Consider the following 14,724-nt stretch of genomic DNA (forward strand, 5'->3'; position numbering starts at 1 on the left):
CTCTCTCTCTCAAATCCCATCTGAAGGTAAGTTGTATAACCACATAATACACACACACACACACACACACACACACACACACACACACACACACACACACACACATGGGCACTTTCTTTTTTGATTATTAAATTCAACTCTGCATACATTTTCACCCCAAACAAAGTGCAGTGCCACTTTGATATAGGGACATAATTTGAAAAGATACTTTGTAGCGAGTTGAGCAGCTAGATGTCTGTTTACATTGCACTTGAACTTCTGCATGTCAGTACAGTTAGGGAAGCAGGAACCTGGAAGGGAATTCCAAAGTGTAGCAGTTCTGAGGAAGAAACTATTAGAGTAAGAAGGCATTCTTACATCTAGGGATTTCTACTGTGAAGGGGTGGGACTTTTGCTGCTTGTCGGGTTTGTCGGGGGTATTTACGTTGAGAGGGTACAAAGGCTTGTAGATCGTCGGAGCATAATCAAAAATCAAATACATCAAAAACCTTCTTTAAGATTAATATATGCAAAAAAATGAGAACAGTAGTCCGAAGAATCCAAATAATATGAATAATCAATCCTCATCTCAAAAAAAAAAAATCAGAAACATTGAAAAATCAGGTTGCAATTTTTATGTAATTTTATGGATATATGACTAAAAATATGCAAAAATATTATTTTTTTATGTTTTGCATGTTGAATTTTTTTCATATTCTTCATTTATATCTATATATCTATAAAAGAAAAATTGCGTGTGTGTGTGTGTACATTTCCCTACCAAACTACTCTGTCAATTTTCAATCTACAGACTTGAGATTTGACATAAGAGGCATTGACATTTGGGAAAATCTTTTTAATCGGTTTTGGGCCAGAAATTTGGCTGTCAAAGAGTCGAAGTTCAATGATTTGACCTTTGAAAACTCTACCAAACTCCTCTGCCAATTTATGGTCTAAACACTTGAAATTTTAGATGTAGGTTACTTGAACATGAATTAAACGTTTTAATTTGATTTGAGCCCAAAACTATAGATGTTAAGGGGTCAAAATTGAGGTCAAAGTTAAAAAAATTGACCTCTGCAGTCTCTATCAAATTACTCAGCCAATTTTTGGTCTAAACATTTGAAATTTTACATAAAGGGTATTCAGACATAGAGCAATCTTTTTAATTGGTTTTTGACTGAAAATTTGACTGCCAAGGGGTCAAAGTTAAAAAGATTTTACCTTTTTGGTCTCTAGCAAACTATTTAGCCAATTTTGAGCCAAAACATTTGAAATGTTACATAAAGAGTATTCAGATATGCAACAAGCTTTTAAATCAGTTTTGGGGTGAAAATTTGGCTGCCAAGAGGTCAAAGTTGAAAGAGTTGACCTTTGCAGACTCTACCAAACTCCTCCGCTAATTTTGGGTCTAAACATTTGAAATTTTAGATGTAGGTTACCTGGACATGAGTCAAACTTTTTAATATATATATATATATATATATATATATATATATATATATATATATATATATATGCACGTAAAGTTATGAACAGTACATAGAGCCTGAGCAAAGCCGGGCTGAACTACTAGTTTATAACAAATATAACTAGTTTTTTATATCCCCCCCCCCAAAAAAAACAATCAGAAAAAAAAAGGACATCGTTTCTACACATTACGAAATAACTAAATTGATTTTTGCCAAACTAAATCTAAAAATAGAGTTAGATTTTGAGTCAGGTTGGGTTAGGGTTAGGGATAATTTAAGGTAAAAAAAAAAAAAAAAATCCGTTTCATATTATGTACAAATTTCTAATTTCTGGCATAGTTTTACGGTTCAGTTGACATATTGAAATGCGTATAAGACTAGAGAAAGGGCGCACCTGTTATATATTTTTGCTTTGATTTTGTACGATCTTGTTTCTTATTATTCATAAAATTGTCATACGATAAAAAAATATCAAATCCATCAATGACCAGACAAAATGGTAAAGCGCCACAGTCTCTTGTTGTTAATCATATCAACATACAAGTTCTTGTTAGATCACCAAAGTTAAGCAACATTGAGCCTGGTCATTACTAAAATGGGTGACCAATTTGGGAATACCAGGTGCTGTATGTAGGAGGACGTCGACACCTCTCTACAACAGTTGCAAAAAACTTAATGTCGTCATCTCCCCATGATGGAGATATGCATGCAACTGTGATACCTACTCCCATGAAACTTCCTCCTTCAAAGGAAGCTGGTTAAACCCGACTATGGTCAGTGCCATAGTTTCATTGCATTTAATTCTTTTGTTGTTCAAGAACAAATTTCAGAAACAACTCGGCTTCTCAATAGAGGAGTATTCTGGAAATAATAAGAAATTCTCGTAGTCCACAAACCACCACTAAGATTCATAACGTTGCCGTATAATTAAAAAAAATTCGGCGCTTCTACACTATTAAGATGAAATTTCGGAAATCGTAAAACTGAATTTCACATGAAAACAATGTTATCTACGTATTCCTCATATTTTTAAAAAATCAAATCCATCAATAACCTTTAAACATTAATATATGCAGAAAGATACAAACTATGGATTTCAGTTTATTATTAAATATTTTCTCTGATAGATGCAACTCATATGAGCGGTTTCTCTCAAACCCCAAACACCCAGAGACAGGGCCTTTGTTGAAATTGATTTTCCCCTATTGACATAGGCTGGCTATGGTTCTGTGTAATTCTAGAAGGTTCACCCTCCCAGACCGTTGACTCTGACCTTTTGGGTGGGGTGGGTGGAGGTAAGTTTATTGTTACTGCCTGAGGTGCCCCTATAGGGGAATGCTGACAGGGCTACCTAGGTAATTTTTGATAAGACAGAGTGCTCCTTCTTTACAGGTGCTGACTTCACCTTTTCCAGCCCCAAAGCAAACAGTTGTTAAAATTACTTAAATGTTTTCTTCACAAGGTGCAAAATACGCACTAACATGATTGAGTTTGCTCCAACCCTAACCCGACCTTGGGCCAAGGGGTTCACTTGGTTCACGTATTCACAAACGTTGTCCATCCATCTTTTTTCTGTTATCTACGTTTCGACTGGATTCCTTGTATTAGGACTTTGATGCTTATTTTGCAGTGATTTGCATCAGAACGCTTCACTGTTGGACGGATGTTGCGGAAATCTCCTCAACTTTTAAGAACACACCTCCTTAGGAGTACACACGTAAGTCTAGCAAATGCAAAAAAAAAAAAAAAAATACTCTTACCTAAAAAAGCATTTTGCTACATGAAATTGCCACCACCAATCGGGATCTTTGGTGGATTTAAGAGCCAACGTTGCCAGCGAAGAAGCCTGGAGGAGAAAAAAAAAAAAGGACAGACAATATCAATTAAATAAAGATAAAATACTTTGTATTATTTATATTATTTGAACTTATCTAAAGTGTTATTCACATGTTTTATTCGAATGTTGAATTCGGAAATCTTTCTGTTGAACACTGGAATCTGTACGGAATTTTTAATAGGGCCATTTATTTAATCCAGATGGGCAGCATACCCCCATTCCATCAACCATGACTAGGTAGAAGTACTAAATAACTGTTTTCTTCATATAGAACGTATTCTATCACAGGGGTCGGCAACCTTTTGTTTAGCGTGTGCCGACTTAGGGTTTCAAATTATTCAGCGTGCCAACATTTATTATTTATAACGATCAAGGTCAATATACCTGTTCTCTATATTTATTTCATAAAATATATAATAATGTCAAAGTTTATAAATAATGTGAAAAAACTGTTTCTGAAAAGTTTTTATTATTAATGGGACCCTTGTCCTTGCATGGTCTTTGCCAATTCCTCAATGTCGGGAACATACTTTGTAACTTTGAGCTTAACACAGTTTTCTGAATGTTCAGGTGTTAGACGACTTCGACGTGGAGACAACACTGCTTTCATGTGAGAGAAAATTTGCTCACAAGAATAAGTTGAACCAAAAGCTGAGAGAAGAGCAAAAGCAATTTTCTTCAAACAGATGAATGAGCTTGGGAGGGAGATCCAACAGTTCAGAATAGCACCAGACTTTTCAAAATTTTCATCTTCCAGAGACTTTCTTAGTTCAGCAAATTTTAATGTCCATATTTCTGAAGACCTAAATTCAATCTGTTGCATTTCAAAATCATCAATGTCCATCCAGCTAAAAAGTTCCAGTTGGGCATTTGTCAAATCAAGCATGTCGGGCTTAATCAGATATGAAAATAAGGATCCATGAATGTAGAAGTCCTGGCTTCGTTTTTCGAATTCTGCTTTGAGTGCTTTCACGTACTCCTGAAGCTCATCTGTGTTCACTTCTAATTGATTTGCATGATTTTTCACATTTGGAAAGTACTTAAATGCTTTGATGTTGATGTCACGGGTAAAAATGTCAAGTTTCATTGTAAACGCTTTCCAATAGCTGAAAAGATCAAGGACTGTTTGTCCCTGTCCTTGTAATTTCAAATTAAGCTCATTCAAATGTGTGTTTATGTCGGTCATAAACATCAACTTCAACAACCAGCTTTCATCATTCAGCTGAGGGAATCGTTTCTGTTTTTCATCAAGAAACATCTTAATAGCCTCAAGACAACAAACAAATCTAGCTAAAACTTTGCCTCGACTAAGCCAGCGAACATTGTTGTATAACAGAAGATCTCCATATTCACACTCAACTTCTTGTAGAAGCGATTTGAATTGCCTGTGAACCAATGAAGAGCGAGAAATAAGAAAGTTGATTATCTCAACAACAGTTTTCATCACAGAGACCAAATCCAAAGACGAGGTCTTTGCACATAAGCCCTCCTGATGTATAATACAATGAAAACTTAACAGTTTGCGTCCAACATGATTTTCCAGAAGTTTTACAAATCCTTTCTTCTTGCCAACCATTGCAGCAGCACCATCGGTTGTTACGCAGAATAATTTGTTCAAGTTAATGTCTTGTTTAGAAAAATAACCAGTAAATGCACACAAAATATCTTCTGCTTTGGTTGTATCATGAAGGGGTAATAAACAACACAACTCCTCATAAATGTGATTATTCTCGAGATATCTTGCAACCACTGCTAGGCGAGACGCATCGTTTACATCGGTGCTTTCATCAAGAGCGACACTAAATACAAGGGATTGCTTTAATCCAGTTGTTTGCTTAGTTGTCACATTTTCAGCCAAGTCAGATATGCGCCTCTCAACTGATCTTGCAGAGACTGGTATTTCTCTAATTCGAGAGAGTATAATGTCCTTATTTTTTAAATCACGAAACAAAACTTCAGCACCACTCAAAAAAGCTTCTTTGATGTATTCACCATCTGTAAAAGGTTTACCATTTAAAGCCACACACTGGGCTATTTTGTAACTACATTCAGTAGCTTTACTCTTCATTCCAACAGCTTGGCTCAAAATAACAGTTTGTTTTTTGAAACCAGAAATAGCTTTTTTGATGGCTTCACCTTTTTCTTCTGAAGTTTTAAACTTAGATTGATGTTTGGTTTGAAAGTGCCTTTGTACACTAGATGTGCGACACACAACACTTTCGCAACAGAAAGCACAAACAGCACGATCCTTTTGTTCCACAAATCCATATTCTATTGTCCAATTGTCTTGAAATGGGCGATGATCAAGTTTTCTTTTCTTTTCAGTCATATCTAACAGCAGGGGTATTCTGAAAATATAAATAGGCCTAATTACGTAAACATCAATTATGATATATATAAAATACCAAACAAATTATTCTTGCCTTTGCGTTTTCTTGTTGTGGGCATGCACTTAGGTGGCAAGAGTACGCAAGAGATCGCAGATATCCTCATAATTCCAAGGAGAACTGTTTCCTTTTGGCTGTATGAAGTTTAAAAGATTTGGAGGCTCGGCGTGCCATTAGAATTGCTTGGCGTGCCACCTGTGGCACGCGTGCCGTAGGTTGCCGACCCCTGTTCTATCATATCGAATGTCCAAGGGGAGATAACTGCAGTGTTACCATTTTCTATTTTGAAATGGCAAATTATTTTGTCAAAGTGTAATTATCTCCCCTGGATTTTAAGCACTTTTTAGAAATATTATCAAATTGTTAGATATTATTGCTCCCAGATGCCGTCAGATAATAGAGCGAAGTATGTTACAAGGTTATTGAAGTGGGATAACTATTCGGAACAATAATATTTGCATATATACATATATATTTATTAATATATACATATATATTTATTAATATATACATATATATTTATTTATTAATATATACATATATATTTATTAATATATACATATATATTTATTAATATATACATATATATTTATTATTATTTGTGGAAAATGTTAATAGCTTCTTCGCCCCGCACGATAACAATGACACCCCCCCTCAACCTCTCAGGTAATCACAACACCTCTTTTCCTGTTTTTCAGCTTGATCACCCTTTATACCCACCTCCTAATAATATTCCACTAGATCTAAAACTTTCAAGGTTAAAGCATAAAATTTTCAGAATACTTGAACGCGAACAACACCATATTACCCCCAATCTTACCAGGAACCAATACCTCACCCTTAAATCCCTTAAAGACAAAGATTTAGTTTACTTACCCTCTGATAAGGGCAGAGAATTTTGCGTTATATCACAGGAATCTTATAACAACCTTGCTATAGAGCATCTTTCCAATACCGACCTTTACACCCCAGCACATAATATCACTGCTGCTCGTATCGAGAACAACATTAACAAGACATGGTCTCAAATTTGTTTTAAAAGAAATCTCCCAAAACAACACAGACTAAATTTTATTACTAAATACAGCAAATTACCTACCTTTTATCACCTTATTAAAATCCACAAAAATAGCACACACACACAGATCAGACCCATTGTTTCAAGCGTTAACGGTCCCCTTTATAAAATCTCTTGGTTAATATCCCGCCAACTTAAACCTCTACTCTCTACCTTCCCAGCCCATGTTAGTAGTTCCAACCAAGTAATTAACAGACTCAACGATCTACCACACCATCTACTCAAACTATACAGATACCCATTTAGCCTAGACGTCGTTTCTTTATACACCTCCATTCCTGCACATCCAGCCATCAATCTCATGGCAGACATTATAGCATCTAAAAACCCACAATGCTTCGAAATTACTCCAGGAGATCTCCGTATTATAGTAGCCAACACTTACTTTACTTTCCTACAAAACACGTTCAAACAAGTATCTGGACTACCCATGGGCTCTAGTCTATCCGGTATTCTTGCCATTGCTTATATGGACAAACTCGAAAGACACACCCTTAGTACCTGCTACTCTTATCTCCTTTTTACTAGATATATCGATGATATTTTAATTATCACATACTCCCGTGAAGAAGCTATTAACATTTTTCACAAATTCAATAATGCCGACCCAAACTTAAAATTTACTATAGAACACCCAGACTCTTCTGAATCTCTTTCTCTACTTGATTTTAAAATACAAATTAAAAAAAATGGTGCCATATGCACTGAATTCTACAGAAAACCCGCCAGCAAACGCCTCTTCGTACATTTCAAATCTGCACTACCTCTCAAGGACAAACTAAACTACGCACATGCCGAAATCTCACGCATACAAGACAAATGCACTAACATCTCCGACAAACATACACACACTAACAATTTCCTACAGACCCTCTCACTAAACGGCTACCCTAATACGATCCTATCCTCACTTAAAAAGAAAAAACGCAACACCCGACCCTTTTCTAACAATTGTTTTCTAAAACTACCCTTCCTCAGTGACAAAATCTTATCTTCAATCCGAAAAGCCATCCGCAGCGAGGGACTCAACATTCAACTCATCCACACTGGATCTACTTTAAGACAACAGCTCAACCGAAAACATCCATCGCATACACCTTCCCCTTGTTCACTCTCTAATTGCCCAATATCACACACAGGTTTATGCTTTAAGAACCACGTTGTTTACGACCTACAATGTGCTAAATGCAGTGCATCTTAGATCGGAAGCACTACCAGATTGCTTCACCACCGCATTAAAGAGCACTTAAACACTACTGCTTCGTCATTCTATGAACATATTTGCACTTGCATTAATTCAGAACCGGATTTTCACATCAACATTCTTGCTTCTTCAAGAAACGTAGGTCAACTTCGTATCCTCGAATCTTTAATTATTTCAAAAAATACTCCCACACTAAACAATAGACTGGAATTGAGCTCCGCTTTTATAATATAAGTTTAAAACATAAGAAAAACAATAATTAAAATAATAATAATAAAAAAAAACCCTTGCTTGAATAGTCATCTCCCTTGATTCACAAACGCAACAAGTATTTCAAACACCAACTGATTTATTTTAACGTTCTCCTAACATCATTTTTTGTTCTATATTTCGCGGTATCACGTGGCAAACTCTGCGGCTGCTTTTCCAATTTTGAACACTTTTCCGCTGTCTTCTCTTGAAAAAGGACTAATAGGTCTGAAATATATTGAGATTTATAACACCATTGAATACAACAGAAAAAAAAAAATTACTGTTGTTTAGAGTTAAAATTTGTGTGAAAAAGAAAAAAACAAACAACAAAAAAAAGAAATTTATTTCTTTTGTTTTCATTTAATTTTACTCTATATAAAAAAAATCTTGCATTGTTCTTGGCTTTTAATTTTACCTTATAATTTTCTTCAACAATGCTTCAAGCAAACTACAATCTAAATATATATATATATTAATAAATATATATATATATATATATATATATATATATATATATATATATTAATAAATATTTAATATATATTTATTAAGAATAAAATAAGAATGGACTTTTAATTTATCAAAACAATAAGATTGACCTGGTTATGTGATGTGCTGAGCAGAAGATATCTCTAGGTACAATGGTCAGAACAATCACCCAGTATGGGACATTGCTCGGACAAAAAGAAACTGCAACCTACTGTCTGAACAACTGCAAAGAAAGCTACGGCAATACATCAAGCTTTTTATTCGAAAAACAGCGTGAATAGGGTTCTGTATCAAAACACCTTGCTCAGTAGGGATGAGCAACAATGAATTCATGAATACTTTGAGGGAGAAAGATAGATGGAGAGCCATAGCCGTCAATGCCTGTGCCAGGCAGGACACAACTTGAAAAAACTATTTTTTGTGTTTAGTAGACAAATTTGCAATTGAAATGTTTTTTTCATCCAGTAACATTTTATTTACATTTTCATTTTTAACACCTACCCAATGTTCTTTTTGAGGGGGTGGGGATTGTACTAATAAACATTCTACATAAAATTCACTCTCTATCAGTGCTTAAAAAAGAAACGAAAATTCCATGAGCAAAGTTTATTTTCTAGAATTATCCATTTGTGGAAAAAAATACTGTGGGGCTGCTTCTCAGCTAACTATAACATGGTTGTTTTCAAGTCTAATTTATATAAGGTTTTGTTGAGCCGTCAGTGGCAGATGTGTTGCTAAGCAAACAGTGATCAATGACCTTCAATTAGTTGATTTCAGAAGAGTTTAGGCATAAAAGTGCATACATAACCAGTATGAACTACTCTAAGAAATTATATTTTAGTAGTTATTTTATATTTATTTTACTAATGTAAATAAGTTTTTGTTGAGCTGTCCTCTTATATAATTAAACCACTAAACAGGTTCAACTGTGTTGTCTGATTATATATCTAAAACTCATTAAACCTTATTCTAGAGTGGCCACTGGGCTTTGATAAGCAGTAATCCCTAAGTAAAAAAGACAAAGATCCAGTCCTACCAGATCAGGCTGTCTGAAGATATAGGTTTCTTGATCTAAAATCCATCAAACATTAATCGTTTTCTTACCTTTCTTTTCGCAAAACTCAATCATGTTCTGCAAAACCAAAATTCGAAAACAACAATTTTCCTCTACAAAACAACCAAAGCAAACACTATAAATAAATATTTGAAGATATAAACAATTTGTAGCATAAAACGTTTTATTGAAATAACTGGATTCCACATTGAATAGTACATAAAGGGTTGATATGCCATAAAACATTATGAATTAATATGTGAAGATATAAAAAACTTGAATCATAAAACTTTTACCAAAACGATTGGATTCGACATTAAATAACCCCCAAAAGGGTTGATATGCCATAAAATAAAACAACCAAAGTTATAAAACCAAAAAAAAAAAAAAAAATGTATGCTACCGTTCGGACATCATTCTTGTGGTAGAAGACATATTCAAAATCAGATTTTGCCAAATCAGGTCAAGATCCTACCAGATCAGGCTGTTTGAAGATATAGGCTTCCTGATCTAAAATCCACCAAACACTGATGTTACTGTCTTCTTACCTTTCCCTTTGCAAAATGCAATCATGTTCTGTAAAACCAAAACTAAAGACAACAATTTTCCTCTACAAAACAACCAAACCAAACATAATGAATAAATATTTTGAAATATAAACAACTTTCAGCATAAAAACTTTTATCGAAATAACTAGATTTAACATTAAGTACCGTGAAAAGTGTTGTTGCACCATAAAACAAAACAACCAAACCAAACTCTACGAATAAATATTTGAAGATATAAAGAACATGAAGCATAAAATCTGTTGCCAAAATCACAGCATTAAATAACCTTATGCCACAAAACAAAAATGAATTAATATGTGAATATATTAAAAAACTCAAAGTGTAAAAACTGTTACAACAATTACTGTATCAAATTGTATTACTGCATCTGGATTATTCGACATTAAATAACTTAATTTAAATAACATTAAATTAAATAACTTAACTTAAATAATATTAAATTAAATAACATTAAATAACTCAAAAAGGGTTGATATGTGCAAAACAAAAACAACCAAACAAAAACAAAAACAAAACAACCAAAAAAACAAAACAACCAAACAAACAAAAAAAAACAACCAACCAACCAAACAAAAAAAAACAACCAAACAAAAACAAAAAAAAACAACCAAACAAAAACAAAAAAAACAACCAAACAAAAAAAAACAACCAAACAAAAACAAAAAAACAAAACAAACAAAAAAACAAACAAAAACAAACAAAAAACAAACAAAACAACCAAACAAAAAAAAAACAAACAAACAAACAAAACAACCAAACAAAAAAAAACAAACAAAACAAAACAAAAAAACAACAAAAAAAATATACAATACCGTTCGGACATCGTTCTCGTGGTAGAAGATGTATTCAAAAAGAGATTTTGCCAAATCAGGTCGAGCTGAATATTTGGAAAGATTCAATCTGGCCAAATTGATAAAAGGTCCACCAGGGTTGGACACCATTGAAGCCTGAGGAAATATAAAACAAAACCGAAACATGAAGATTTGTATATGAGTAAATAACAGATTGTTAAAAAAAAAAAAATGTGAAAAAAAAAGAAAAAAAAGGTAAAGGCCATCAAATACAGATACGTTGAAAAAAAAAACAAGTTTTACCTGTCAATCTTTTGCCAAAAACAAAACAATTGTTAAGAAGGTGTACAGAGTTGTCAGAAACAAAACAAGATCATTTAGATTTCACCGAAATCTTTCTGTTGAACTCGAGAACCTGCACGGAATTTTGACCAGAACCATATTGTTCTCAGCTTGAGTGTAATTTTCACAACGTTTCGGTCAATATAACATCCGACCTTTTTCAGGTGTATCTTGTCGAACTCAGGAATTTGGATGGCATTTCGAGTGGAACCCTTTATTTACTTCACGGGGGTAGCATGCTCTTGTTCTGTCAGCCATGACTGGATAAGGTCCTAAGTAATTCGCAAATGTATATTTCGGTCGCCCACACTGAGGATTGAACCTTCAGGAGAATATCACTTTTACAATTGATTTTTCCCAGGACTCTAACCACTGCACCACGGGTCCTTGTGGTCTTCCCGAGTTTGATAGAAACATGCCCGAGTTCGACAAGCTACACCTGAAGAAGATCGGAGGTTATATCGACCGAAACGTTGTGAAAATCACACTCAAGATGAGAACAGTAGTCCGATGAATAAAAATACATATAACCAATCCTCATCTCAAAAATTCAGAAATATCAGATTTATATATATTTAATCCATGGAGGTAGCATGCTCACATTCTGTCAGCCATGACTGGGTAGAAATCTTAAGTAATTCGCAATTGTATTTTTGAGTGTTGCCCGCACTGAGGATGGAACCTTCAATCTCTAAAAAAGAGTATCTATTTACTATGCCTCCCCACAGGACAGAGTTAGACACCAGAGTCGTTTTTTAATGTGGAGAAAAGGTACAAAAATAAAAAATTGTCTCAGTCGTGAAGGACTGATCCTCCACCGAAAGAAAAGAGAAACTTACAATTGAATTTTACTAAGTGCTTTATCCACTATGCCACAGGTCCATTTACTTTGTGCATTTAGTGATGGAGATGATATTTCAAAATTAAGCTTGACAGACCAACGTAAAATGCTAAAACCTGGCAGATGGCAAAAGCTGTCGCAGTGTTGAATTGCTGATGTGTAAAAATAAGGTTCCACTGGAAATTTTCATGTCGGGGTAAAATTAAGACGAGAGTGGAAAATTCCACAAGAAGTTCAAAGTTATAAATTAATGCTGTGTGTCAGGAAATGACGTCATAGTATGGAATAGTGAAGTAAGATAGTTTCTGCTGCTTAGGTATTTGGTGTGAAAGTGGGCAGGTGCAGGTTTGAAAATTCCATGATCCTACATGGTTGTAGCATTCACCCTAGGTCGGTTAGGCTGGCTTTTTCTAACAAACTCATCACGTCCTGAACACTGGCCGAAGAGACATGGTGATTCAAGGTTGCTTCCATTTAACTGACAATCTGCTCATCTGATTAATTCTTGGAAGATGATGGTTAAGTGGTTTACGATATAGACTGACAACCTAGGTGCACCAAGTTCAAGTCCAGTTCGTTCCTTACAGACATTTTCAGTATGGATGTTGGTAACCTTCACATGGTCACACCCCTAAGTATCCAATGTTTTTCTAGAAAGGATTCTAAGACATTTATCAGGGAAACCAATGCCAACAATACAGAGTAAAACGATAAAAGTGTCACCCTAAGAAAACAACATTAGCTTTATTTTTAAAATTTTATTGAAAAAATCAATTTAAGTAACTTGATTATGTAGTACAACTGACATCTATTCAATGTAGCCACCTTCAGCCTCAATCACTGCCTTTATAAGGGTCCAGAACTGGGAACAGGCCTTTACCACAAACACCGGCAGGAGCTCGGCAAATACTTTGCAGATGGCGGCGATCAGGTTGGCTTTGGTGTTGTGGGAGATCATGTTCTCAACATATGACCAAACGAAATAGTTTAGCGAGTTCAGGCTGGGGGAGGAGGGGGCCAGTGAGAGAAGGGTACAAAGTTGTAGCACTCCTTCTGAAGTCAAGCCTGGGTCTCTTTGAACTTATGGGCTGGTGCCGAATCCTACACCCAGGGTCTGCCAGTGGCCACCAGATTGCAGCAAGGGATCACCACACTCTTCAGCAAATCCAGACACATTTTGGTGTTGACGTTCAAGCTGACTTCGAAGATGTGAGGTGGCATGATGTGGCCCTCACTTAAAACTACATCAAAGACCATACTGTGACTGGAAACTTTGTTTTCATCATCCTGGACACATCCCTGTTATTCGTGGCAATTCAGTGATGTATTTTGAGGGTGCTGGCAATGGTCCTGTTTCATAACTTTGATCGGTAAAAAGCAGGAGTTGTACAGCGACACATCTCCGATTTCGCTCATTGAACATTGTGTCATTTTCAGACATAATAGAAGGCTCCTATCACTCTTTAGATTTGTACACAACTGGCCAACAAGTAGATGGTCTGCAATAAAAAAAAGGAAATAGTCTTTCAACAAATGGAAATGGAATCATGTTGTCTTTTCTAAGGCGGCAATTTTATCATTCCCCTTATAGAATCATCTGATTCATACAAAATGAATGAATTTGTACCAACTGAAACGATTGCGAATTATATTAACAATTTCATTGGCGGATATAATTTGAATGGGGGAAAAATTTGTACCTAACCATTTTCTACAAAAATTAATTACTATTCAAAGATTTAATTCCATTTCACTCATATCTTTTAGCTTTTACTTCCACTGCTAAATTCTTCAATGATTTTCCTCTATTCGTTTCTCAATTTACTACATCAGAAAATTTAAGAAACTACTGCACCGATCTGATTGAAATTCTGTATGGAACTCAATTATGATAATGTGCATTGTACTAAGTATTATGGTATCTGTTTGATGCATGGTGTGGGAGTAATAGAGTTCTTTGTGTAAGCTGGGTGGAAGAACGTACAAACAAATGGGTTCTGAAGGAGATTGGACCATGCTGAAGACTGCGGGATAACGTCAATGATAGGAAAGCTATTAGCAAAAATGATTCAAGATTCAAGTTATTAGTGTTCAGGCAAAAAATTGAAAATGCTGTGCCATTCATAGTCCGTATGGATAATCATTACGCATCTTCTACTTCCTAGTAATAACGCAGTTTCTCAAGAAGATTATGTAGAAGTGGAGAGAGAAGAAAAGTAAGAAAATAAAAATTAAGTTGAATTATAACTTACTGTTCCAAGTCGTACATAGCGTCCTGTTGCCGAACTGACTGGCCTGGCTGTATGGGCAGTACGAGGAGTCTGTAAGGCTTGTTCCATGGTTCCAGGTCGACTGGATTGTGTGCCAGGGCGTATGAAACCAGTCACTGGACGACCAGACTGTGTCACTGGTCTTTGATGAGAGAAAAA

General features: G+C 35.1%; 1 protein-coding gene across 1 annotated transcript in view; it reads right to left on the bottom strand.

The window, feature by feature from the left end:
- Positions 1-14,724, bottom strand: part of LOC145247976 (tetratricopeptide repeat protein 8-like) — a 65,157-nt gene that overhangs the window by 27,065 nt on the left and 23,368 nt on the right. Inside the window, exons 3-5 of the mRNA XM_080109634.1 lie at positions 14,548-14,707; positions 11,134-11,268; positions 3,212-3,297 (exon numbers count right to left, since the gene is read on the bottom strand). Of these exons, the coding sequence (XP_079965760.1) occupies positions 3,212-3,297; positions 11,134-11,268; positions 14,548-14,707 (381 nt within the window). The remainder of the gene's footprint in view (positions 1-3,211; positions 3,298-11,133; positions 11,269-14,547; positions 14,708-14,724) is intronic.

This window comes from Euprymna scolopes, chromosome 26 (genome assembly GCF_053919585.1).
Source record: "Euprymna scolopes isolate OS-2025 chromosome 26, ASM5391958v1, whole genome shotgun sequence".
NCBI lineage: Eukaryota > Metazoa > Mollusca > Cephalopoda > Sepiida > Sepiolidae > Euprymna > Euprymna scolopes.